Genomic DNA, 27633 nt, shown 5'->3' with positions numbered 1-27633 from the left:
TTGTTCTCAAACCTTGTTTGATCCGTGAGGAGGAGTAAAGCTATTTTAACACATTCGAGGGGGTGGCTCCCTACCTGGGAACTGAATTGAAGGGATTCAGACTTGGTTTTGCATTTGGTGAACTTGAGGCCCGGAATTGAAGGTGTTCTTGACACACGGTTTTCCTTTTGCCTCTCCCGCCAGCTGCTGCTGGAACATTTGGAGTTCCTCGTCTCCAGGCACGAGAGAGCTCTTCAAAAAACAGTGAAACGGCGACAGGCGAAGACTCCGGCCGGCGTGTTCAGTGAGGCGGAGGTGCTCAAGGTCCTCAACTCCATATTGGAGAAGGACAAAACCGAGGCTGAAACGATGTGCCTAGCCACGGCGGTTCTCAATTTCTGCACATGCTGTGTGTTATCGGCACGCTTTGTGTGCTTGTGTGACTGGACTTTCCATTTCATCTTCTTGAATTCTTGTAAGAAGACAGGTCTGTATTGTTAAAAAGCAGTAGTTGGTGGAAATGTGTGTATCATTTGGCTAGTACAAATTGCATAATGTAATTTATTTCAGGGAAGATTTGTCTTGAATGTAAAATTGAAAGCGGTTAACAAGCAATTTTGTCAACCCGAGCATCCGTGAAAAACCTTACCAGCATTCTGTCATGTTATTTGAGGCAAAGGGGATGTAACGGTAACTGTATAGTAAGGACTAATGAAACACCTCTGCATACAAATTCAATCCCTTTGTTTCCAGGTGAGAGAGCAGCTACGTGTGGCACTGGAGGGGTGTAGTTTCGTAGAAGAAGAATTAGGGGCCACACGCAGAGTTCAGCTCCAGACATCATCCCAGGATTTGATCGGAGGGGGTTTCCTTTTTATCCATTGTTTTTAAAACAACATATGAAGACTAGCAGTGGGGGCCCTCACATGTTGCTTCCCTTTCTGAGTTTCAAAGGTGCAGAGCCAGATGAAAGAGCTCCTGGCTACCCTGTGCACTCTCGTGGCCAAGCTGGAAGAGGACCTAGACATCTCAAGGAAAGACCTCATCCTTTCTGAAGCAATGAACACCATATTACAAAGAGATGTCCGTGAAGTGAGTGTCGGTTGAAATGGCCACGCCGTCGTCGAGCCAAACGTGGGGTGTTTGGTTCGGCCTTGCCCCGTGTGTCCTTCGTCTCCCACGGGTTTTGAACTTCTGGAGTTGGTAGAAGTAGCAGCAGAACGGGACGTGACTCTGGGGTCTGGGCCGGCTGCCTCCCCGTCTGCGTGGTGGAATCTGTCCTCCCTGGGCTCTCCCCTGCCGAGGCCTGGCGGGCAGGCGGCGGAGTGGCCTCGGGTGTGGAGTGTGGGCCACCTGAGCTTGGCCCATGCCATGCTCTCGGTCCGTTTTGGAAATACACTCGGCACGTAGGAACCAGCATGGTGCTGCCAGGTCGCTTCCGGGGGCACGACCGTGCGAGGGCGGCTCTGCCGAGGAGCCCTCACTGCCGCCTCTGCCGCCCTGCCCTCCTCCCAGGGGTTCCGTGCTCCTGGTCGTGGCGGTCAGAGTGAGCGAGGGGCAGCCCGCTGGTCCTGGTGTAAGGTCATGGAGGAGTGCGGCCGCTTCTGCACGTGTGGTCGTCGATGGGAATGTGATCATTGTCACAGAAACTAGTAAGGGTAGGATGGTTTCTCTCTGCCTCCTCCTGTCACTGTGAGCTGCCCTTTGCGCACAGTCCCCGCACACCCCACCCCCAGCCCGGCAATGCCACCTCGGGAAGACCCTGTCAGACCCTCGAGGGTGTACGTGCACGAGCAGTCTGTTTAGTACCTTAGTGTGGGTGAGGTCGTGTCAGAATTTAAAACAAAAGTATTTGCAGAAATTATATAACTAGTTCAGTGAAGTTGTTGTTTGGCAGAGGTGGGGAGAGACCCCTCAGCAGAGTTCAATATGCAGAGAATTTAGAAAATCCTTTCTTAGGACTCATCACTTTCACTCTTGAGACTGCTGACATAAATTGCTTAGTAAACACGGAGGGCTGGAAGAGGAATCTTTCGGGTGTTGGACAAGAAACGCAGGGCAGGAGGTTCTGGTTCCATTTGCAGTGTCAGATACCATGGGATACAATGTTGTTACAGGGTTAGGCTATAGAAGATGACTTCCAGTTACATGAAAGGTGGAGTTTGGCTTCCATTTGTTAACACTGCTGCTTCAACTTTGTGGTAATTGGATGAGATTTCATCCACCTTTTCCCCGGAAAAAGGATGGTTGTCTCATGGTGTGTGCCTCCAGAGGCAAGTCGCTGTTCTGTGGAAAGCTCAACGGTGTCCGGAGGCAACCGAGGTTGTGACTTCCGGGAGACTTTATTATCCGTTTGTCTTTGAACACATGGGACAGAATAAGCCTGGGTAACTGGTCAGAATCCCGAGCAGCCTCCGCACTGTCGGCACAGAGCCTGACGCGGGGCGCCAACTCACAGAGCGACACCGGCTGAGCCACCCAGGTGCCCCGAGGATGCTACTTTTCTGTTTCTTTGGAAAATGAGGATTTCGCCCGGTTTTTGTGTCTGCAGTGTGTTAATGTGTCGTACGCTGGTTCTTTCCCTGTTTTCCCTCTGAAATACCTGCTGTAGGCCATGGCCCAGAAGGAAGACATGCAAGACAGGATCACTACCCTTGAGAAGCGCTGCCTCAGGGCACAGCACAAAGCCACCTCTCTGCACGACCTCCAGGATAAACTTGAAAACGAGATCGCAAAGAAGGACTCTCTGCATCGACAGGTCGTTGGTTTCGTTGAACTTCATTCCACTTTTATTAATTACAAGTCAAGTTAAGGACCAAGTGTCAATGTCAAGGTTTTAGGATCTTAGAATCTTGTGTTGACCAGCGGGGTTACTTCAACGTCCAGGGTTTAATTCTTTCGAATTTTATGGAAGCATGTTATGGGGCTCCCGTCCTTGATTCCTTCTTTGTCTTGTCTTACATGCACGTTACTCTGTTGCCTGTTAGCCCTGTTTCCAAAGGAGCAGGGAGTGGCCGGGAATGTGTAGGCAGCTGGCCATTTTGGTTAGTACCTGAGATCGGGGCGAAAGGCAGGTGCAGAAGCGTAGTCTGGCGTGAGGATGTGAGACCCTGTGTTTTGGGAAGCAGCACGTCTCTTCCTTGGTTGTCTCAGGTCATCCGGCATTGAACAGGAAAACCACATCCAGCTTCTTGGAAACAGAGTGAGTTTGCCTGGTGTGTTTGTCAAATGTGTCAGTCGACCCAAAATGATAATCAAAGTGAAATACTAGGAAGCCATTAAAATGACATGGAGGAATGCTGTTTGAGAGCACGTAACATGTTCCAAATCATGAGTGTAAAGGGCAGATCGCGAAATACTATGTGTACAGCATGTGATTTTTTTTTTGAGGGTTTTAAAGCATGATACGCGGTCTGTATATACACACAGAGCTATATGCACGCAGAAGATGGAAGGAGTCTTTGGGAACAAACGTTAACCTTGCAAAAACCTCACCTTGTACATGATTTTTAAAATGACTTTATATATTTTTAATGCTTATTTATTTTTGAGAGAGGGAGCCAGAGTGAGAGAGAGACAGAGAGAGAGCAAGCATGAGCAGTGGAGGGCAAGAGAGGGAGAGAGGGAGACACAGAATCCAAAGCAGGCTCCAGGCTCTGAGCTGTCAGCACAGAGCACGAGGCGGGGTTGACCCCACGAGCTATGAGATCATGACCTGAGCCGAAGGTGGACGTTTAACCGACTGAGCCACCTCGGCTTCCCTAAAAGTCCTTTAACAAAAAATCTCGTGTCTAAGTTTTCCACGTTGAAGTTTTCCACATTTTTGGTCAAGAGGGAGAGTGTTTTTGTTGAATCATGGTACACTTCCAAAAAGAACTCAACTGGCATCAGGCATGCTCTCAGAAGCTCTGTGCTGGCTGATGTGCCCACCTCAGAATGTCCTATCTAGCAAGCCCTCGGACCACAGTATAAATATGTTTACGAAGGGTTAGGACCGACCCCTTCTCTCCTTAACTGGTCAGGAAGAGCGAGCAAGCTCCTCCAGAAGTTGGGTTTTCTTTAATGTGTGGGAACTTTGTCTTTGGAAAGACTTCTTTGAAGATACTGAAGAAGAGCAAAGAGGTTGGCAAGACATGTTTTGCGTAGTAAAAGGAGGACCAAGGCAGTGGGTGACTCCTTGCAGAAAGGAAAGGTTTACTCTGAAGCACCTGCCAAACTGTTGGCTTCAGTCAGAACTAACAGTAGATCTCTGCATTTAGATTTTGTTTCACTTTATTAAAAATGGAAACGGAGAGAAGACTTGCTACACTTTGATGCTTTGCCTTCATTTCCTAGACTGCGGATCAAAACCGCCAGTTGCAAGAGCGCCTGGAGGTGGCGGAGCGGAAGCTGCAGCAGACCCCGAGGAAGGCCAAGTCGCTGCCCGAGGTGGCAGCCGAGCCGGCCCAGAGGGTGGCCACCCTCTGCAAGGTGGGGCCCCCGTTTCCTTCTGGGTCCCATGGTGGGAATGTCATTTTCAAGGCGGTCCGTTCTTGTATCTCATTTCTCACCGGTAACGTCGGCGGGCCAAAGTCCGCGAACCAGCTGAGATCTGTTTTCGGTGCTACTGTGTCTGAGATTGGAATGCTTTCCAAACGGCAGGCATCATCCCCAGTTTTGTTCCCTCCGGTTTTGTCCGACGTGTGCTGTTTGCCGTTGCCTGCATCTAAGACTCACTGCTTTTCAGAGTTAAGTCAGCGACTCAAAGCTCAAGATAGTAGCCTTGGGTAAGAGAAGGACAGGGGTGCCTGGCCGGCTCAGTCAGTGGAGCTTGGGACTCTTGATCTCAGGGTCATGAGTCTGAGCTCCCCGTTGGGTGTAGAGCTTACCGAAGGAAAAAAAAAAACAAAAAGGCATAGAATTTTTCCGAGAAATGAGAAAATCCTATCGTCTTTTAAACACAATCGTTTTTATTTAAAAAATTCTTAAATGTTCATTTATTTGAGACAGACAGAGAGGGCGAGCCTGGGCACATACCTGAGCAGGGGAGGGGCAGAAAGAAGGAGATAGAATGCCAAGTAGGCTCCATGCTATCAGCACAGAGCCTGACACAGGGCTTGAACGCCCAAACCTTGAGTTCATGACCTGAGCTGAAGCCAAGAGTTAGAACCCGACTGACTGAGCCACCCAGACACCCCTGTAAGAAATAAATCTTTAAGGAATTCACTCGCAGGTTCCACAAATAGAGTCGAGGAACGTGCCAGATACAGTCCCTGCCCTCCCAGCTCTCACAGCCGTCACCACCCACAGAGGAAGGCAGCAGTTGAAAAGGTAGTTTCCAGACATGATGTGGTCTAAACTAAACAGAGACTAACAAACGTTTGTCAGGCACAATTGACCAGCTCCTTTCTGAATCTGATGAGTGCTTTCAGCATCATCTAAAAGAGAGAATGGCTGCTGCGGAAGATAAGGTAGGACATGAGAGACAGCGGCTGAGTGCCCCCGTCCTCACAGAGGAGACGCTCACGTTGTGATCCTGAGGAGCAGCGTGGAGCAGAGGCCAACAGCCACGGCAGAAAGAAGAAATGATTCTTTCACGCGGAAAAACTGCAGGCTGTTACCCACTGCCTGCGTTAAGTTCCCAGTGTCCTGTCCCTGCCCGACGTATGTGTGCGGGAAGGTGCGTCTCACTGTCTAGAAGAGGAGTGTGGTCTGGGGAGGGCCCGAGAGTAAGTATTTTAGGCTTTTACTAACTGAGACGTGAGGAGTGAGCTAGCTTCATGCTAATCCAAGATGGGCACAGAAACAGCCATAGGCAGTATATAACTAAGGGGAGGGGCCGTGTGCCGATAACCCTTTGTGGATAGGACCCGGCGGTGGCTGGATGCGGTCGGCAGGCCCTCGTTTGCCGCCCCTGTGCTGGAACCTTCAGCCTGGTTCTTGTCTGGGGAGCTAATTTCTACCTCTTTTGTCCAGACGGACCGGTAGGAGTGCGCAGTTCTGTCAAGCATTTAACCGGGTGAAAACAGAGTATCTCCTGTTCCATCTCCTGCATCCCTCTTTTCATCTGGGTTGGAAAGAGTCTAAGCCTGGACTCTTACACCATCATAACGGATACACTTGAGGTGTTAACGGGAGGGAAGCAGTATCATAGGATCTCTGTGAGAGAAGCTCTGGTGGTGACAGTTGGATGCGGACCTGATACTACCGGTTCTGGTTACACCTGTGTCCCTGTAGATGAGCCCAGAATCTTCCCTAAGATTGGCACTTGGAGACACCAGTGAGCAATGCTAATTACACGACACGCTTGTTTTGGGTAAAACCCATTATGAGGTGTTATTACACCCCACGTGAGGTTCTACCTTGATCACTGGGGCCAGCCTTTCGGTAGAATAGTTGTATGTGAGATTGGAAGTATATGTACGAAACTTAGGTCAGGTTTCCCAAGTGACTGAGGCATCACAGACCCTAAAAGCTAGTACAAACCAGTGTACCTGCTGCAAGTAAACTTAGGATCTTGTCATATTTACAGTCAGACAGTGATCCGTGAAGAAATTGTACATGGACAAAGTATGAGTAAAGGCTGTTACTGCAGTTTCACAGAGAGCATTTCACTCTGTGGTCATGTGACCCTGTTCATTGGTATGACCATCTGCTCCATGCCTTGTCTGTGGTGCTGTGTTATTGTAAAAGGAAATGTCGGCATGGTCTAGCATGTGGAACGTTTGAAAGAATCAACACTAAAGGACTGTGTGTACCTTTCTCAGAAGTCTCTGTTAGGAGAAGTTGGCAATCTGAAAAAACAGTTAGAAGAAATGCAACGTGAGAAGGTACTTCCATCTCTCACTCATTCAGTGATGGGTTGAGACTGGAAAGGAGCAGGTGACCTCTGGGGCTCACACTTCCTCCAAGGCGAGCCACCAATGTGCTTTCGAGCGGCCCCACGCTCGCAAGTCTGAATGGCACGCACGTGGCGGAGTTGGAGCCGAGCGGCCTATGGGGTTCAGATTTCTGAGTCCCTTCGCGGGTTCGCTCGAAAGCTAAAATGTTCACGTAAACCTTTCGTTGAGTGCAGCGTTGCTCAGCAGGAAGGTAACAGGTGACACGGGTGTCATCCCAAGGGTTCTCGCGGCTGCATTTGAAATGGTCAAACAGACGGGTGATGTTAGTTTTCATGTAGCCCGATGCAGGCAACATGTTATTGTATCATGTAAATAGTGTAGACATGAAGGAGCTACTCTACAATGTTTTTCCACATTCAGTCCTTGCAACCCACGGGGCGTCTCACAGTTCCATCCCCTGTGGTCGGGACCCGCCCCATTTTGGGCGCTCAGTTAGCCACGTGCGGCGGTGTCTGCTGCCTGGGACGGCACTGCCTAGGGGGTAGTTGTGTGACCGAAGCTCCTCGTCGGTTTTGCTCCCTGGCGCTGCGTGTGCAGACGTGAGGCTGGGCTGCAGAGGGTCCACGACGGAGCACATGCCTATGGCACAGAAGGGCTGTTCCCCCACCGCCCAGAAAGTCCTGCTCCTCTCTACATAATTAGGAAGAAGTCCTAGTGGCTCGGTGTTTCTCCTCTGTAACCTTGCTATGCCTGAGACCTAACCGTTCAGTAGGGTTTAGGACGTTCACTTGGTGATCCGGGTGTTTACTGGAGGACTCTTGGAGAGAATGGTCTTGGGGTTTGTAACTGCTGAATTTACCCATCGTGGTTATGATGGTCAGCATTTCAGCACACTTGATGCAAGGAGTGTTTTCCAGTTTTTCTTGAATTCTAATGAACCTACAGTGTTGTATCAGTTTCAAGTAGACAGCATACCGTTTCAACAATTGCACACGTGAGTCTGTGCTCGTCACCATCACTGTGGTCACCGTGTGTCACCATACAGAGTCCTTAGGGTATCACGGACCGTATTCCCTGTACTGTGCTTTTCATCCCCGAGACGGCTTTATTTGATATCTGGATGCTGATGCCTCCTAATCACCATCATCTCTTTTGCCCACAGCCCCTACTCTCCTCTCCTCTGGCCACTACCAGTTTGTGCTCTGTGTTGATGCAAAGACTAGTTAACCTTGCTTGCAGTGAGTGTCGTTGTCATTTGCTGCTTTGCAGGATCGGCTTCTACAAAAAATGGAAGCACTGAGTGCCATATTAAAGCGGGCAAGATTCAGAGGCTCTTCGCTTCACCACGGGTATGACACTTCCCGGTTCACAGATCTGTTTGAGATGCGGCTGGGGGCGGCTTCCCTCTGTCACCAGTATGACCTGAACCAGCTCATGGTTCCAAAGTAGAACTGTGGGTGTGCTATGGTATGACCCAAACCGGATCAGAGTTACACACAATAACCCTGAGTGTGTTGTAGTCTGACGCGATCCATTTTCCAGGTACCACCTAACTGATGATGGGGCGGGGCTGGGGCGACACTGCCCTTCACCGTGCCTAACATGAACCGCCTCACAAACACATATGTTAGCACCTGCTGTGTATCTTGCAGAGGAATCCTTTGGCCGAATGGGCAGAGTGACTGGATGTAGCTCGGGGGGCCGGTAGCTTAGTAGTTGGCAAGAGGGAGAAGTAAAACCTGATTCCAGAGGTTAGGTTTGGAATCTCAGGAGACCGGGAGGCATGACAGAGCTCGCAGCCATGGGAGGAGGAGTGGAAGTTAGGGAAAGTTCTGTTCGTGTTTGGGTGGGTTTATTTGCGGCCTCCCTCCACCGAGTGTGGCAGTGATGGTGTGGGGCTAGGAGGGGTCCAGCGTGCCAGGTTCGGCCCAGCATCCCTGGAAGCTATGGTCCCTTCCGCAACGCCAGTGGGGTCACCGTGGGAGTGGACACGTGGCCATGGTGGTGAAGGTCACCTTGACATTGGTGGGGTTAGCGCAGTGCTCGCAGTTTCTTATATTTTTGAAAAGACTGGAGAATGACATGTAATCGCTGTAACTCTGTTGGGACGTTGGTGAGTCGCCTGTGAGGGAGTGGGTCAGCCGGCTTGTGAGCTGCGTCCGGCAGATAGTAATTGTCAGCAAGGTATGAAAAGGTTGGCTTGCTTCTTTGTAGGAAATGGGTACCATGTGAGAGTCATTCTGGTGTGACAGTGCCTCGAGTAGCTGACTGGGCCCCCTTAGGTGCAGGAAGCAGGCTCCTGCTCCAAAGGCAGGCCCACTCAGGCGTCACTGGGGTCTGTGCGGCTGCCGACAGGGGCTCTCGGGAGAGTCGAGGGTGTGCCGTGGCTGTCCTTGTTGAGCCTGCTTGTAGGAGAGAGAAGTCAGTGCAGGTAGAGTCACAAGCGGCCCTCCCTGTCCACGGAACTCCTGGTGGCACAGCGAATGTGTGTCCGGAGAGAGAAGCACACAGGAAGATCCGGGCACAGAGCAGCCTCTTGGTTGGCTGACGGAGATCCTCGCCAGCAAGACACCAGTGTGCTGAGTGTCACCATTCCAGGGCTTGAAGACGGGTATGTGTGAGGAGGCCAAGGGAGCAAACAGTGGATGCGGTGCAGGCCACTCGAGTGCATGTTGGAGTTCTCAAGGGAAGGGGCTGTGCAGGCCCCTGGAGGGTGGCACCCTGGGGCAGTTGCCATAAGAGGGACGTCCACGCCCGTCACCCGCCTGAGGTGAGCTGGCCAAGGAGAAGGATAGAGAGGATCGCAGTGCTCCCGTGGTTGCGGAGGCATTGGCCGCGGTCACAGGTGGCCTTGTGGTCAGAAGACCCCGGACAGGAGACCGGCTGAGGAACAGGGTCTGTTTGAAGCCGTCTCACAAAGTGCTCTCTCGTGTGGTGGCAGAAGAGAGGCTGGTGGGAGCTGTGTCGCCGTGAGCGGCCGGGGGCCGTGGGGACGAGGCTGAGAAGGCGGCAGGCAGGCTGGACAGCTGAGCCCTCCTGGCACGACCTCACAGCCACGTCTTCTGTTTGTGTCCTCCTCTAGCAAGATGACATGGTCTGGGTTGCAGAGGAAAAGAAAGGTGACGGACCAACTTCCACATGCAGGCGGGGCAGATGGGAGAGAGCTCTGGGATAGGACTGGGTGCAGGGTGGTGGGGTCGGGAGCCAGGGAGCCTGAGATAGGGTGTCAGAGTCAGGGGACACACGCGAACCTCGGAGGAGCCACGAACCTTCCCAGGTCCCATGCGGGGTGCGTGTGTGGCTCTCCCCGATTGGCGATGTGTCGTGGCCGCACAGCGGTGAAGCTAGACCACCTGAGCTCAGGTGAGCAGTTGTTCTGGGAATGAGGGGACCAGAGGAGGGGAAGATGGTTGTGGCCAGCGGGCAGTTCCGACTTGGCTGTCTTAGAAACAATCGGTACCCTGAGGCAGCACGTGTCAATGACGTTTCTCGAAAGGCCGCAGAGAAGAGCTTGAAGCACCACAGAGGAGACGCCCTGTCGCGGTGGCTCTGTCTCCAGGCCACAAGGGGTGACGCCAGGGGCCCCCTCTTTAGTTGATGTGAATCAGACGGGCGTGTTCTGTCTCCCGAGACCATAAGGATTTGTGAAATGGAAGGCAGCCTCTCTTCTTTTCCAGAGAGCAAGGAGCCACTGGACTCCCGTGCAGGGTTCAAGTGTGGAGGGTGACCCGTGGCTGAGGCCGGGCACGTGGGCTGGCGGGTGCTCCTTCACAGCTGCTGACCGCTTCGTGCCCAGAGCCTTTGCTGAGGGGAGCAGCTGACAGCCCAATTAAGTGACTCCACCCTAGGGGCTCGGGGCTCCATGGAACTTTTCTGGAGACTTCTGAGGCCAAGGGGGACATTTGTCTGTTAGTCTAACTGCACAGAGGCCAGAGACGCTTTTGCCTTGGAAACACCGGGCGCATTGCCACCTCCTGTGTACGGGAGCTGCGAGGTGTGGTTCCCGAGGATCCTGCTGCGACTGCCCCTGTGGCGCCCGATAGTGGCTGGTGGAGGAAAACCTGGGGTCACCTGGCATCACAGCGAGGGCCTTGGCACACGTGGGCCGATGGCAGGTGAAGGCCAGAGGGGCGTATAGGAGTGCTTCCCGGTCAGTTGGGCAGGAGGTGGTGCAGACACGCAGGACGACAGCTTGACTGGGGGCAGGTGCTGGTCCACCTCGGGGACGTCTGGGCCGTGGGGATGCGTTGCACCTGCTGGGCCCGGGAGACCCTGTCTGCACAGGGCCCGGCTAGCGGGCTTGCACTGGAGCCAGGGGCAAGGATGCCTTCCTTGGAGAACTTTTTCTGTGACCTCATTTTCCCAATTGACGGGACGGGGCCTTGAGCTGGGGAAGAACTCAGTGGGCTCTGTGATACACTGGAGAGCAAGCAAGGCATGTGGCCACTCTTCAGTGCCCCTAGTGCCTACGAGGTCTGGAGTGGGGTGCCTCATGTCCACACTGGGCCCACAGAGCCCCTTCCCGTAGAGGCCGTTCCGCTTCAGCCCCCGGACTTGTCCGTTGGTTTCTTTCCATCTGCCTCAATGTAGTCTCCTTCTCAGAACTCATAATAATGATCATGACTGTCACACTGAGTTGTACGTCAGGTGAAATGCCGTTATTTCCGTTACTGCTCACAATTCTGTAGGAACCCTCAGGCTTTTGGTTCCCTGGGCATGGAAATTTGTAGAAACTGTTCAACAGTGGTCTGCTTTGAATGTCCCTATGTTTGAAGTGTATAAAAGTGTTTTACAATAACTTGGATAGTTGCCACCTTGCTGTATGCAATTTGATACTGAAAGTAGACCTTTTGCTCCTGGAACCATGCTGGGAAAATTCTGTCCCTTAGATGTTGCTGATGTGTTTTCTTTCACATCCTTATACTTTCTGTAATGAAAACACTAAGATTCGTGATAATGCCTTCTGGTTCTCCCACCCCACTGCTCCCCGAAATGTGTATTTTTGTAAGTTGAGAGGTAACAAAAAGTGTGGGTTGGCTGCTTTCTGCGTTGAGCCTGCTTTGGGTCCTCTTCCTCCTTTCTCTCTGCCCCTTTCTCCTCATACACATTCGTTCTCTCTCTCTCTCTTTCTCTCTCAAACTCTAAAAACAGGGGCGACTGGGTGGCTCAGTCAGTGAAGCATCTGATTCTTGGTTTCGGGACAGGTCGTGTTCTCACACTGGGTGAATGTGAGCCTTGCATTGGGCGCAGAGCTGACAGTGGGGAGTTTGCTTAGGATGCTCTCTCCCCCGAACTCTCTGCCCCTGCTCCACTCTTGCTGTTTCTGTCTCTTTCAAAAATGAAAAAAAACAATAAAAAATAAATAAACAAACCAATTAGCTATTGAGGAACCAATAGTTTCACAGAGATGAGGAGTTTGGTTTCTTTCCTTTTTGCTATTTGACACTGATAGTCTTCAGAAATATTTTTGACATCATAATATGTTGGTTGCAGCCTGGGAATAGAGCCTGTAAGTTGTGTTTTGGGGGTAGCCGGATATCTCACTGCAATCCACGGCCCTGTGCTCTGGGGGAATGTTTCAGTTATTTATTTGAAAAGACACAAAACGTTGCATTCTCCTTCTACAAAACCAGGACTGATTTCCTCCCACACCACTACTTAAGACTGTCATCATTACCCTAAGAACGAACCCATGCTTGTGAGGAGAATAGGGCAAGGGCAAGGGTGCTGTGGGACTGTCCCAGCGTGTGGCACTGTGTGCAGCTTAGAGACGATTTGGAAAACGAAAAGGTAGTATCTTCTATGGCAGGAAGGTGATTTCACATAGACAGTGGAGCAGGCCCAGGCAGCCCAGGACTCTGCTGACTTGTGCCCGGTCAGGATCCTGGCACAAGTGTGGCCCTGTCTCCCTTTACCCCCTGGGGCTGCCTTCTGGGCAGGGGGCCCCATGGCTGTCAGGAGTGTGGGTAAATACCTGTAAACAAACTTGCAGAGCGAGGTCATTTTAAAGGGCTGGTAACTTTAGTATACGCTTTTGTTTTTTAATTTCCAATCAGTCTTGATTTCTGGATGATGACAAAACTTTAGGAAGGCACCTTCTTGGAGAAAACAATGTAGACCAAAGGACATTTGTGACTTAGCTGCTGGGTCAGCAGAGACTCTCCCTGCAGACTTCTGGGTCACTTCCTCTCTGTCCTCTATGCAGCCAAAGAAGATGCAGCTGGTCGTCGGTCCGTGACATGCTGACCTGCCCCAGCCCCTCGGCGACGGCGCCACGGGAGGCTCTTTGACTGGAATGTGAACAATGGTGGAGAATGGCCGACTTCGTATGTAACAAGGCTGTGGCCCGCTCAGGCTTCAATGATCTAAGATGACTCCTAACTTCTGCTTATCTGCTTGAATATTAGTGTGCTCTTCCACCTACTACAGCTAGGCATCGTGGGTGTCCTCGGCGTGTGGGCTCTATCAGAGCCTAGTCCTGGGGGCCTGGGCAGCTTGCCTGGAGTGACCCGCAGAACCTGGGAGCTGAGGCCGCGGCAAGCCTGGGCGGGGGGGACCTGGGCACGTCCTCCCCCCACCCCTGCCCCACGCCCACCCTGAACTCCCTGGCACCCGAACTCTCAGAAGACCAATCAGGAAGCACTGGGCTCCCACTGCGGGGCAGGGTGCTGGGTGTGCACCCAGGAGGAAGGTGCGAGACCCTGGAAATTATGTAGTGCAACTCTAATAAAGGCCTTCCTGTTCTTACGGAAATCAACGTTTCACATTTCTTTTTTGAACAAGTTTCAAGAGTGGACCTCATTCTCCATTTGTAGATTTTCCTTAAGTGTTTTATGTTTATTTATTACTGAGAGACAGAGAGACAGAGCATGAGCATGGGAGGGGCAGAGACAGGAGAAGATACAGATTCCGAAGCAGCCCTCACGAGGCCACCTCAGGAGGCTCTGGCACAAGATCCCTCAAAGCTCAGGCGACTCTGGGATGGTTCCTTCCCTCCCCGCCACAGAGAGCTTATGGCCATTGGGTCAAGGGATGGTCGCCCTGACCCGTGGGCCTTGTGTGGAGGGCACAGCTGACAATCGCTGGGATTTCCTCTTCCTGTACTGTCTCTCCCGCCAGGGCCGATCGTTTACTACTGTGAAGCATACATAGTTTCTTTCTGTGGAGTAAGACTTCCCTTCTCCTTTCTGTCAGGGCATAATTAGGTCATTCTGTGTCTTCCTGTTCAGAACCTTTGCTGGCTGATCTTTAGTTTCTGCACTTCCTAGTCCTTAGTGTTCAGTGTGAGGTTTGGAACAACAAAGTGCTTCCGTGCGTTTTACATCTAAGATTCTGTTTTTTCCCCACCAAAGCTGGGCAAGCCTTCGGCATCTGAGAGTTTCTGGAAACAGACCAATTCCCCACAGGTACATTAGGTTGCACATGGTTTATTAAAACTTGATTTGGTGAATCCAATTATGCTTAAAAAAGAAATGTCAGTTGAGAAACAGACCAAGCACCGAGCAGATGTCCGAGGGGTGTGGCCTCTCTGAGAACACGCGTCAGCCATCCTTGGCTGTGCTCGCCCCATACTGAATGTTCCGGGGCTTGCAGGCCTTTCCACAGACCCGCCAGGTCCCACCGATTACCCTTGACTCTCCTACCGCTACACGCTCCTCCTTGAGGCCACTCTACCCTCCTCACTGCTGCCCTTAAGGTCCTTTCTTGTGTGTCACGTCGAGTGTTCTGAATGTAATTGTGACTTCACACGCTTGAGTCCTCGGTGGGAAGAAGTGGCGTGGATTCTGCTGATTCTCCTCCTTGTCTTCCTGCGGCACCTTTCCCAGTCCTGACTTGAGGCCACCGCTGTGTCCACACCACCCGGTGCGTGGGCAGATTTCAGCGGGAGCAGGCAGGCTCCATCCTGCCCGGCTTCGGTGCTTGCTGGCCCCCGTGCCCTGTCCCTTCTCGGTGTATCTTACCTGACTCCTCTTTTTAAGAACATTCATCCGTGTACTCCTCAGCCCCCTCCCCGGGGAGTCCAGGGTGGTCTCCAGGTCCTCCACGTAGCTGCATTCACAAAGACTGCTTTTCCAAATAAAGTCACATGCACAGGTTCCAGAGATTTGAACATAGACGGGACCACCTCCCCAGTCCACCTGTTTCTGGAGAAGGCCTGCTCTGCCCGGTCCTACCCCGGAGGCATCAGGGTGGGGAGGACGGGCCCAACCCTCCCACGGGGAAGAGGACTCTCGGGTCACACGACAGGCCCTAGACTGTCCAGCAGAAAGTGGAAGATGGAAAATAGTCAAGAGGACCTCTGGCGTGCATCAGGATTACTGCCGGTTGATCTTCTCACTCGAGTGTGCTGGGCCTCTCCTAGCCACGAGCGTGCGTGTGCCTGGTGAGGGTGAGTGTTCTCTGCTTTGGTAGAAGGCACTTTCAGGGACCCCTGAGACAGGAACCACTCTGGAAAGGCACTAGGATGTGCAGGGGAGACAGCGATGCAAGAGGAAACCATCCTGCCCACACGTGAGAGGAAGCAGCATCAGGCCTGGACGCCAGGATGCCAGCCAGGCTGGGCTGTGGTGAGGGCCAGGTGCAGGGAGGCCTGTGTCCCACTGTGCCGCCTCCAAGGCCTCCGTCCGCTGTGAGCCACGGGCATGGGGGCCACCCACAGGGTTTCGGGGCACACACACTGGAGCACATCCAGCAGTTGGAGGGTAGGTCAGCCTCTCCTGCGCAAATGTTGGCTGCCGTCCCACTTGCTTGGATTGTTTTCAGTGCGTCCGGCCAGCCATCCTTAGAGGAGGCGAACAGAACCTTTCTCCACTGGTGCTGAGGGGAGGCCCACAGCCTAGCCTCCGTGCTTCAGGGCCATGGCTCTGGTTTTCAGGCCAGGATGCTCTCGGAAAATTAAGTAAAAGCTATTTGTAAACATTTTCAGGAGAACAATGATGTCAGTTAATTTAAAATTTTTTAATTAGGGTAGCCTGGGTGGCTCAGTTGGTTGAGCGTCTGACTCTTGACCTCGGCTCAGGTGACGATCTCATGGTTTGTGGGTTTGAGGCCCGCATCGAGCCCTGGGCTGGCAGCACAGACCCTGCTTGGGATTCTCTCTCTCCCCTCCCCCACTCACGCATGTACTCTGTCTCAAAATAAGGTTATAAAAATAAAGTTACAAAAATAAAAAATTTTTCACTCGTAATTAAAGCAGTGAGTAAGGCATTGTCACATTGCAAAAATAGAGGGCTAAGGTTGTCTTAGTCTCCAACATCTTATTTTCTTTTTTATTTATGTTAATTTTTAAACTTTAAAAATGATATCTTTTGAGAGAAAGGGAGAGGGCAGGAGGGTCAGAGAGAGGGAGAGAGAGTCCCAAGCAGGCCCTCCAATGTCAGCACATACCTGATGTGGGAACTTTTTCACCACCAGAGAGATCATTATCTGAGCTGAAATCAAGAGTCAGGTGCTTAATTGACTGAGCCACCCAGGTACTCCTAATTTCGATTTATTTTTAAAGATGTTAAGTAACTTCTGCACAGACCCACCACCCAGGTATCAAGAGTTGTATACTCCCCTGACTGTGGCAGCTGAGTGACCCTGGTTTTTGTTTCTTTTAAAATTTTTAATGGTTATTTATTTTTGAGAGGGAGAGAGAGACACACACAGAGTGCAACTGGGGGAGGGGAAGAGAGTCAGGGAGACACAGAATCCAAAAAAGCCTCCATGCTCTGAGCTGTCACCAAACAGGCGACCTAGGGCTTGAACTCATGAATCGTGAGATCATGACCTGAGTTGAAGTTGGACACTCAGCCAAGTGAGCCACCGCGGTGCTCCTGTTTTTCACGTTTTGCTCAAAGTGCCACCACACTCATTATTTCAGGGAAAACTGCGACTGAATTGCCCCCACCCTGGTTCTTACTCCCCTCCCTTCCCCATGCGATAGTATTCTAACCGTTTTGTCCCGTTACTTACCTGCTAACTCGTGTGCTCAGTGTGAGCCCTGGCACATCCACTTCAGATTTACCCAGTGGCATCTAGGTAATAAAGCGATATGTATCGCTCAGCCACGTGGATTGATTGCAAGGAGGACAACAGCAAGGGCTCACGGTGCCACCTTATGCCCCGGGATTTACACGTGAATTCGCCCACCCTCTGGGAATTCGACGCCCTGGGTTAGGTCAGGGTATGCATCAATGATTAAGTGACCATGTGGGTTGATACTGGTGGAAGATGGGTGATGGATTCATGAGGGTTTACTGTACATCTTCCTTTGGCATTTGTGCAGAAGTTTCTAGAATAGGAAACGTTAGTAGCTGTTTAGGGATCCCATCCATGCGATAGATGGTCTCAGCCTGGAACGACTGCTCCCTGGCCCTCACTTTGGAACGTAAGGTGGCCCGGGTTCAAACTTTGAGCTGCACCGGCAGCGGAGACACGTCTCCCATCACAAATCAGCGTGCAAGTCCTACACGTCGCAATTCCATCTTGACCTTGCTTTCACATTTTGATTCGTGTGACATCAGGATGCTTCCTACAAGTGGTGACGTCTTAGACCTGCTGAAACGTGGCCCATGATGACATCAAAGTCACGATGGGAGGTAGTTGCTTGTCTCCAACTCCCTTTGAGAGGTAGAGTCTAAGGCCTCCCCTTGAGCCTGGGCCGTCCTCGGTGACATGCTTGACCAAATGGATGTGTAGATGGGATGCTCGGGGAACCTGTGGTTCTTGAGTGTGACAGAGTTGCTCACAGATGTAAGCGGTGCGTGCTTGGCACTGGCTGGTTTCTAGGGGAAGAGAGGACTTGATTTCTCTACTCTGTAATTCGTAACAATGCAGTGCCTGTCGAGGTTGGTGTATCATTTGTGGAAGTCGGTGGGGAGTCGGTGGCTTGATGAATTGGTGTCTTGGTCTCTCTGCAGTCGCAGTGACCGTTCATGAGAAGTGCAGCTGGCTTCTCCCTTGCTCCCTGAGTCACCCTGCTCTAATCCAGACAGCCTTCCCTGTGCTGTGCTTGTCTCTCAGCTGTATCACGGTCCCTTCAGAGAGGTTTCCTTGGGTTATTTATATATTTTTTCATGTCTATTTATTTTTGAGAGAGGGAGATAGGATGTGAGAAGGGGAGGAGCAGAGAGAGAGGGAGACACAGAATCAGAAGCAGGCTTCAGGCTCCCAGCTTACAGCCCAGAGGTGGACGCAGGGCTCGAACCCACAAACCTCGAGATCATGACCTGAGTCGAAAGTTGGATGCTTAATCTGGTTAGTCACACAGGTGGTGTGTGTGTGGGGGGGGGGGTGTGTGTGGATGTGTGTGTTTGTGTGTGTGAGTATGTGTTTAACTCACAGGAATAGATTTTTTTCACTTGTAGCAAAGTCCTCATTTACAAGGAATAAACACAGGAGGCCATGAGGAGATGTATGCTGGCAGGTTGCAGTAATGATTTCTGTTAGCAGGAAGAGAAAACTTTATGCAGCTATAAATCTTTGGAAACTTGTCATTTTCTGTGTTTTCTCAATGTGTCTGAAAACCGGTTGAGCTATTTGGTTAGTCAAAAGCACTTCCTCCTTCCCTCCTTCGGATTTCTTCACAAAGCCGTGTGAAGTGTGGGAGGATGTCCTGGAGTCCTGAAAAGGTCTGCACGCCTGACGACTTGCCCTGGCGGCAGACGTCCTCCTGACGTTTTTACTCTTCATCGTGTTACGCACGGATCCCTCCAGATGCCTGGGATTTCCTCAGTGGATCGCTGGGTTTCAGAGAGAGACCTGTGAACAGCCTCTCACCTTCCGCCAGGAAGAAAGGTCTGTGCCTTATCAAAATGAATGAAATCTCGCCATTTGCAGTTACATGCATGGAACTGGAGGATATTACGCTACGTGAAATTAGTCAGTCAGAGAAAGACAAAAGTCATATGACTTCACTCATATGAGGACTTTAAGAGACAGAAGGGATGAACATATGGGAAGGGAAACAAAAATAATATAAAAACAGGGAAGGGGACAAAACAGAAGAGACTCATAAATATGAAGAACAAACTGAGGGATACTGGAGGGGTTGTGAGAGGGGGGATGGGCTAAATGGGTAAGGGGCACTAAAGAATCTACTCCTGAAATCATTGTTGCACTATATGCTAAGCAATTTGGAGGTAAATTATAAAAAAAAAACAACAACAACAACAACAAAAAAAAAACCAGAAAATTAAAACAAAAAAGAAAAGTCTGTGCCTTGTCACCATGGTATTCCTTCCCCTCGGACCACAGCGGTGAGTCCCTGGGCAAGGATGGGGTGGGCATTCTCCCTTTGGGTGTGCGGAGATCAGGCCGGGATAGAAATTTTTTCTGGGAGGATATTTTGTTGTTTATAAGGTAAAGTCAAGAGGGCGCCCGGCTGGCTCTGTTGGAACAGCATGTGACTCTTGATCTCGGGGTCACAGGGTCGTGAGATTGAGCCCCACGTTAGGTGTAGAGATTACCTATAAATCAATCAATCAGTCAATCAATCAATATAAATGAATAACATTTAAAAAATCCAGCTCAGTTTCCAGTGTTGCCTGTGGTTTTCAAAGAGAACTCAGGAGCTGGGGAGCAGGAGCATATGGACCGTGGGCATGGCTGCCAGGCAGGATGTGAGGAATCAGGCACAGGTGCTCACCCTGCCCTCTGATGAAGCTGGCTTCCAGAAGGACCAGGAATGGTGTGGCCTTGCCGAGTTTTCCTGATGAGTCTAGAACAACAGGCAAAGGCCTCTTTCACCTTCACCTTCCGGGAGATTTAGCCTCACCGGCCCTCCCCAGAGACCCTGTCCTTTCGTGTGACAGTTTCCCCTGGGCCGAACTGCAGGCAGCTGAAGTCGTGCATGCAGTTGGGTGGCCTCTTTCCAGCTCGGGGCCATGGGGCACACTTGGCTGGAGAGGCAGAGACTGTGTACAAATCACACAACTTTCGTTCTGCCATTGTTTCGTTTGCGAATGGGCGCCCCGGCGAGACACTGCCTGGTTTCCCCTCCCAGGACCGAGATTTGAGGCTGATGTTTAAAACTGCGTCCACAGTAGATGGCATCTGGGAAATTCGTGCCAGGCTTAGGATACCTAGAGAGAGGGGAGCGAGATTTGAGGTGGCCTTGAAGGGACAGTGTGGATCCTGCCTTACCTGCTAGCAAACTGTTGCCCTTTCAGGGCACAGTGACAGGGGTCGCATCTGGGCACTTGAGAGCTGTGCCCTGATTTGCCCCTCGCTGCCATCCCGGATTTGGACTTGAGGCCCAGTAGAGCTGGAGGGGGTGGGTCCACACAGGCTTTTGTTCTGGCTGAATGCAAGCCGCAGGAGCACCCCAGTGTGGCAACCCAAAAAGCACCCACTGGGTGTCCCCAGTTCAGACACATGGGTGGAGTTTCCCCTTGATCGACTTCAAATGGTGTTTCATTTGCTTCCTGGCCCAGGTGAAATTTTACTAGTACTGGTGTGGAAAACGAGTCGGGTCTCATACGTAGTTTTCTCTTGAAACCTGTAGAAGTTCGAGTTTACATTTGCGGGTGGGAAAAGTCTTGTCCCATTCAGGTGTGAGTCTGCTGCCCTTGGTCTCGGTGCCAGATGGACCCTTCTAGCACTGATGTGCTGGAGGTGGAGGGGACAGCACATCCTCTGAGATTCCCAGTAGGAGAAAAGTCCACATTGTACCGGCCAGATAGTTCCCCCGCGAGGTGTGAAGCAGCCCTCCAGGAAATCACTTGAAAAAATGGACAGAATTGTCAGAGCCTGAGTTAGGGATGTCACTATTACCCTTCCAGGAAGTACTTGAAATCGAAATGATTCCTGTTGTTTCTTTGAAGTGAGAAAGTCCACGGAACCTAGGAATCGCTCACGTTGTTGGGCTCCTTCATGTTTGGACAACACTATTGTCATGACTTAGTGAAGGCATGTTTTCTTTCTTGCTTGCTTTCTTGCTTTCTTTTCTTTATTGGTGTTTATTAATGAGAGAGAGAGAGAGAGAGAGAGAGCGCGCGCCACAACGGGGGAGGGGCAGGGAGCGAGGGAGACAGAGGATCCAAAGTGGGTTCTGCACTGACAGCACAGACCCAATGTGGCGCTGGGACTCACAAGCGGCAATATAATGGCCTCAGCCAAAGTCAGACGCTTAACAGACTGAGGCCCCCAGGTGCCCCTGGAAGGGTGTATTCTTAATGGATGACTTAAATGCATGGGTGACTTTTTGTTTTCCAGAACATTTTCTCAATTGAATTGAAGCCGGAATGTTTCTGATGGTGTAAGATGCCCTTTGAGAGCAGTGTTAGAAATCCCACATGATGTTTCTTTTGTGTCTGATGCAGTCATTCCTGCACGGGGCTGTGGGTGGGCATTTGGTGGCCCGGCTGCCCAGCCCCCCCAAGCTGAGAGCTGTCACACTGGCCAGAGAGCTTGTTGGGTGGCCTCTGAGAGCCGTTCTCCCAGGCATCCCTGACCCCGGGCCCTGCTCTTTCACATGTGGAATCTTAGGAAGGTCACACCACGTCCATTCCCCAGGATGAGGGGGTGCTGATGAGACCCATGGGAGACCGACCCTATTTTGTGGTATGAGTCACCAGTGTCCTTCTGTCTCCCTTTTCCCAAAGGTGATTTTCCTCTTGTTTTCATTTGGGTTGTCTGTGTTTCTTACAATCCCCTGTGTGGGCTTCACTCCTCATCGACTACACTTTTCTGAATGATGTAAGTGGCAAAGAGCAGAGATGGGGGCCAAGACCGTGAAAGTTTCTGGGCACCATGAGCACATCAAGGAAGAGACTATCTTAATGCTGGTGTGAAATTGGTCTTTTGAAAGGCAGAGACATAGACCAGGGGGACACAGCTTTCCTGTGAACCCACACTGGCACGACTTGGTCTGTCTTGGGAGCTGATGTTCCCACAACACGTGACTCCGTGCTTCTATACATGTGTTTGCATAGGTACGTGGTGGCTTAGAATCTCCCATCACAAACAGTTCCTGTATTGATGATTGTAGCATCTTGTCTTCAAGAGCGGAGATTTCATCAAGGGACTCGGTCACCTACGCTCTCTGCAAGTGGGCGTTCCTGCCACACACCATGTCTTTGAATACTTTCGACCTTAAACTCCCCTCCACGACTCTAATTTTCCTGCTTTGTCACTGCGCGTGGGGTATACTGGGGAGCTGCTTTCTAAGTCCCATATTCTCATGAAAAGCCCCAAATAGGAGAGCCGAGGGATTGTCCCCTGGGAGAGCGGGCCCTGCACCTGACTCGGCATGGCCTTATGCTGCCACCTCTCCCCGTGGTGTTTCCTAGTCAGGAAGTGTAGGTAAAAGGAACCTTGAAACTGTGCTCAGACTTTTCTTTAGGATGCACCGGCTTCCGATTGGACCTTCCCGTCCCTACTGTGAGGGACCATCCCTCTGATCTGTTTGGGTCCCCTGCGGTGCTTGACTTCGTCGGCCCCAATATCTTTCAGGAAAATGAAGCTGTTCTTGGCTGAGGCAGTGCCAGGAAATCATCCCCAAAAGAGGGTGAAGTCTGTAGTGTGGGTATTTTAGACACAAGTGTAGGTTCCTCCCTGACTTGCTGAGCCCACACCTTCCACAGAAGCCACGTGAGGATGTCGAGGCCCTGGGAGCCGACTCCCGAGCCGGTGAAGTCACCATTGCTCTCATCGTCGTTTCTGTTCCCGTGGCTTTGAAACATGCTGGATGTTGGGAGAACCCCTGGGACAGTTGTGGGCACCCTGTGGCCGTTCCAGGTGTTGGAGCCGGTTCTACCCCCGTCACCATTCCCAAGGACACTGGGCAGTGGCCAGGGCTGGTTTGCTTTTTCGCTATACTCTGGGATTGCCGTCCAGATGTGTGGACGTGGTGACCCCTGGACAGCCCTGTGGGGTGGCCTTTGTGCCATTTTGTGGTCCCCTGATTGTGACAGCTCTAAAGGCTTCTTGACCTGCCATATTTTGACCACAGCTTGTGATGTGCTTCACTATTCCCGGTGTTAAATGTAGAAAGGGGCTTTAGATGATAAATTCTGATAGTGTCTTGTGTCACCTTCGAATGTGTAAGAATATGTGAAAGCAGTAGTACTTCAAGTAAAGAGATGCTGTCTAAACGTTTTGCCTCACTGTCTTTGACGAGCGTCCTCAGAGTCTCTGCGATGTGGGATTGTTGACTTGGTTTCCACCTCTGCTGTGAGCTGAGGCTTGCAAAAGTGCTTCTCCTAATCCCACTACCTGATGAAGGGGAACCTTTTCTCCATATGAATATAGAAAATCCCCATTTTAGGTCAGCTACTCTTGGATTTGGGGTGACTCACTGGCCCGGAGCACATTAGTTTCTGTTTTCCCTGTAAACTTGACTCTGAGCTCTACTGACAAGATGGGCCTGGCAGACTAAGGGGAGACTGGCAAAGGCAGGGACTGGGGGTGTGGAGGAATGGGGCCTAGTGGTGTAGAGATCCCACCACGTGACCTCACGTGTCATCTTAGAAGGCACCGACGCCCTCCCACCATTCCCAGTCCTTTCCCTTCCCTTCCCTTCCCTTCCCTTCCCTTCCCTTCCCTTCCCTTCCTTTCCTTCCCTTCAAGCATACACAAGTTGAGAGAGAATGATTTTTAAAAACACCAGACCCTCAAGGAAAAGAGCATGAAAGAGGAACAAAAGCCTCTCATGGTTATGGCAGGAAGTTTGGCATGTGGCAGGACCGGATGGACAAGGTCGGTGTTCGCAGAATGTGCCGGTTCACTGTGGGCACAGACTTGGCGAAGGAGGGGCTCAGACTTCTTGCAGAAGAGCTTTGAGTCCATGCGGTGAAGGTGAGATCCTCCTCTGTTGACTGACCTTTCTCATGAGGTGTTCCTGCATTTTAGAAGCTCTTTTAGGATTCTCATGTGTGCCGGGGTGTGGGCAATGTGGCAGAAGGCCTTACTGGGGGGCGGTGGGGGGCTCTGGGTGGAGGACAGAAGCCCAGAAGCATCTTGAGTGTGGGTGTTGGTGTCACGGCTGCCCCCAGTTCACCACGAGCCTAATCTGAACCAGTCTGTAGACCAGAACCAGATCAGAGACTCTCCTTCACGGCGCAGGCGAGCCTTCAGCCAGCTGGCGCCAGAACCAGATCTGGGGCTGTCCTTCAGTGCGCAGGCGATGCTTCAGCCAGCAGGTGCTTTGCTGTCCTTCAGGCATTGACGACCTTGACAGAACAGTCCAACATGGCCCTGTGTGTAGAGTCACTTCCCGTGAGTCCGGGAGAGAGCACTCTCTGAGGACAGTGGGCGACCTTCCTCTGCCATCCAGCTATAGGGTTCAGCATGGTTGACTGCACACATCAGCCTTTGGTGGCACTTTGCATCCTCTGTCCTGAGACACCCGGAGCTCGGCCGCTCTATTCCACGCCCCATGCAAGAGACTACGGTGTAGGGGGTGGTGTGTTACATGTTTCTCCAGGGAGGTACCTGTGTACATTCTGCAGACCTCCCTGTAGAGGTGAATTTCCCAGTTTGAGCAGTGTCTCTCATTCTGACCCAACAGATGTCTGCCTCTGCTCTGCATAGACGGGAAGCCATCAGCTGATACGGAATTTCTGGTCTATAATTCTAACCTGTGCCTTGTAATTCCAGATGCTGCTCAGATCGGGCTCAGTGTTGAGCCAAGTGCAGAACTGCACCACTGGGTCACAGTGAGCCACGCTGAACTGTGTTCACACAGAGCAGATATTTGGGGGGTCCTCGGGGCACCGCACACCAGGTCTGGAATTTGCCTACGCTGGGGTTGGACCAAGAGTGAGCTACAGGAAACAGACAGGGACGTTTCCTGGTGTGACTGTCATTCCCGGAGATATCTAGACAGGCAGAGTGGGGAGTGGAATCATCTTTGGATTCTACAAAGTTGCCTGGTTGCCTTTTGCAGTACAGACAACCCGTCACCCCCGTGTGCTTCGGACAGTGAGAGAAACAGGTAGAGGCCTTTCCTTCCTGAAACAAAGCCTGTGCCCATGGGGTTGTAGGGATTTGAAACGGAGAGACATTCATGGTCTGTCTGGGTCTCTAGCTCTGGGTTGGCAAAATGACACATTGGGGCAAACAATGAATCTATCAAGGAGAAGCTTGATGGCAGTAACAACAAAGCTGTCACTGCTGGCTTCTCTGCTTCTGTCGTCCTCTCAACACCTTGGGCTCTGGCCTTACTAGGCCCCGAAGCTTCCCTGAGGAGCCCTCCTTCCCTCCAGCCTGTCTGCAGCTGCCTTTCCCCCGTGTCTTCTGCCTGTGGTCCTTCACTCACCCTGGACATTACTGTATTTCCGTGGAGGCTCTCTGGGGCTGGGACCTGTCCTCCTTACCTCGTGCCTGGCCTGGCACCGTGCAGGCGCTCAGCGATATCTCACGAGTTACCAGCCGGTGCAGTGATGGTACCCAGACAGCTGACGGAAATGCTCAGGTGTCTACACCTGGTATAGTGGGGAGACTGCCCTTACCGATGAATTTGGTGGGGTGCTGCCATGGGCTCACAGCCCCTCTCCCCGTGCCTCCCTACGCCTGTAGGCAAGCTTGGCTTCCAGCTCTTCCAGATTGGACCAACTTGTCAGAAATCTAGGTGGCTCAGTCTATTAAGTGTCTGACTCCTGGTTTCGGCTCGGGTCCTGATCTCACGGTTCCTGGGTTCGAGCACTGCATCGGGCTGTCTAATGTCAGTGCAGAGCCTCCTAGGGATTCTCTCTCTCTCAATATCTCTGCCCTCCCTGAAATGCTCTGTGTTTGTCTCACTCAAAATAAAAAATAAAGATAAAAAAATGAGACTCAAAAACGCATAACTCTGCAGTTATTTGTAACCTGTCCTCTCTGAGTTGGAAAGAGCCCTGAGATCCCTGTGTTAAGATTTGAGGAGAATGTGATGGAGTCTTGGAGAGCAAAACTCTGCTCGGGCAGGCACGTGTTTGCATGAGTGTGGCCTGGGCAGGTGTGGTAGCCGCCAGGCCCCAGTCTGCACTGCTGTCTGGCATCCTGCCCTTGTCTGCAGGGGAGCCAGTGAGGCGGACCTCATTCCTGCTCTCGCTCCTGGGCTCGTTCCTGGCCTTGGCCCAACCCCCTGCCTGGAGCATGAGACTAGGCTTTCAGACCCCGTCCCGCCTGGTGCTGATGCCTAGTTATACGCATGATTTTCTCAGTTGGATCGACCTGTTTTGATTAAAAAAAAAAACTTGGAAAAATTGCCACTCTGCATCTCTGGCAGTACTCTTAGAGAAACTCTCTTACAACTTCTTTCTGCTAAGTTTTGTGCTGGGGAGTCCCTTCCGCAGGCTGTCCTCCAGGGGAGCTTTGTCAGCACTTTCGAGAGGACGCCTGGAGGCCGTGGGAGGCCAGTGTGCCTCAGGTCTCCAGGCAGGATGGACATCAGAGCAGAGCCGGGGAGGGGAGAGAGTGGCAGGGCTCCGACGTTTGGAATAAGCCTCGCCGCTCTCTCCCTTGAACTGTGCTGAGAAGGGCCTCCTGATTTCCTCTTCCTCCCGGCTCCTCCTGACCCAGGTATCTTGTAGGGCCCTGGAGAGACCAGGTGGAGAGGTGTCTATGCGCCGTGTCCCCGGCAGTAAGAGGGAAGGTTCAGATGCCCGCACTGGGTCACTCGTCTGGGCCGTCCACACTGGGGACAGAGCCTGGTGCTGGGAGGCCAGGCAGGGCCGGGGGCTGCCTGGGAGCTCGGTAGTCCATATTTTCAGCTTTGGAGGATGTGGCACATCTGGCATTTACTGAATTTGGTGGGCAGATCTCAGAACCGGGCTTATATATAAATGCTCGGTGGGGGCTGCCTTCCAGAAGCTTTGTTTGCAAAGTGCTGTGGTGCCCGGTGTGGCACGGAGGCTATGGGTGGCTGACCCCGCCGAGGCCAGAGTGGCGGGAAGCCTAGACTTTGCTGCGTGGCAGACCCTGTATGCGGATAGAGCGGGCGTTGCAATTGCAGTTTCTGTGTAGAGTGGTGGAGTGCATGGTGTCACCAAGAGCGTGAGTCTGTCTCCGCCTGTCGCCGCAAATCTCTGGTCCTCATTCCTACGCCACACGGTAGGCAAGTGCCTCGCTTTACAGAGCTAGTGATTGTATCGCCATCTGTGGGTGCCAGGTGTCAGACTCGGCTGTGGATGGTCCCGGCCTCGTGGCCCTTTCCCCACGCCCCTCAGATCACAAGCCCCACCTGGTAGGGTCTTGGGTGGCTTCGGGGATCCCTCCTCCACCAGCTTGCACACAGAGCCTGTTCCCAGGAGGAGCCCTGGTGTGGACAAAGGTGGGGGCCTGTTCCCCGAGGACCATGCCCGGGGGTGTGTGATACAGCTGCTATGCCCGGCAGCTGACACCTTTGCTCTGCGACCTGTTTCAGTCAGCTGTCGGCCACGAGTATCAGTCGAAGCTCTCCAAGCACTCGTCCCAGGTCCACTCCATCAGGGGCATTCGAGGCAAGTTTGGTGTCCAGGTGGACAGCGTTGACCAGGTGAGTGAGGCGTCACGGGAACCAGAGTGCAGGTGATGGAGCCCCTCCCTCTAGACCAGGGTATGCACTGGGCCTCTCGAGATGGCGCCTCGACTCAGGCCTGTGGGGTGGCCGTCCAGGTGCAGAGCTTCTAGAAGCCCCCCGCCCCAGCCCCTGACTCTGAGATGATTTGCCAGGTTGAGAAGTGAGAAGAGGAACACTGTTTCTTGTAGAAATCCCCCACATTGGTATCTAGAGATCAGATAGACCAGGGACAGACAGCCTTCCACTGCCTAGGACTGTGCCCGTGTGGACCATTTCTAGCCAGCCTTCCTGCATGGGTATCACTGTGACCCGGTGGTGTTCAGGGCAGACATGGCAGAGTGCCGCACACGTGCCCGTTTCCAGGGCTAA

At 52.1% G+C, this 27633-nt stretch overlaps 1 protein-coding gene across 1 annotated transcript; it reads left to right on the top strand.

Annotated features, from left to right (window-relative positions):
* Nucleotides 1-720: 720 nt before the first annotated feature.
* Nucleotides 721-27633, top strand: LOC115526950 (liprin-alpha-1-like). Its single transcript, XM_030334239.1, has 5 exons — nt 721-1071; nt 2591-2737; nt 4315-4449; nt 27130-27240; nt 27544-27633. Exons 1-5 carry the CDS (start codon nt 946-948, stop codon nt 27631-27633), a joined length of 609 nt encoding a protein of 202 aa, XP_030190099.1. The 5' UTR covers nt 721-945.

The sequence above is a fragment of the Lynx canadensis genome, chromosome D2, assembly GCF_007474595.2.
Source record: "Lynx canadensis isolate LIC74 chromosome D2, mLynCan4.pri.v2, whole genome shotgun sequence".
NCBI lineage: Eukaryota > Metazoa > Chordata > Mammalia > Carnivora > Felidae > Lynx > Lynx canadensis.
Note: the sequence above shows the minus strand (reverse complement) of the source record. Positions and strands in the feature narration are given on the sequence as shown.

Bases quoted from the DNA above. Each gene is read 5' to 3' on its own strand.
- LOC115526950 (XM_030334239.1), top strand. From the start codon at position 946: ATGAAAGAGCTCCTGGCTACCCTGTGCACTCTCGTGGCCAAGCTGGAA. The intron at 4,450-27,129 runs GTGGGGCCCCCG...GACCTGTTTCAG, and splicing joins GGGTGGCCACCCTCTGCAAG to TCAGCTGTCGGCCACGAGTA. The intron at 27,241-27,543 runs GTGAGTGAGGCG...GACCATTTCTAG, and splicing joins AGGTGGACAGCGTTGACCAG to CCAGCCTTCCTGCATGGGTA.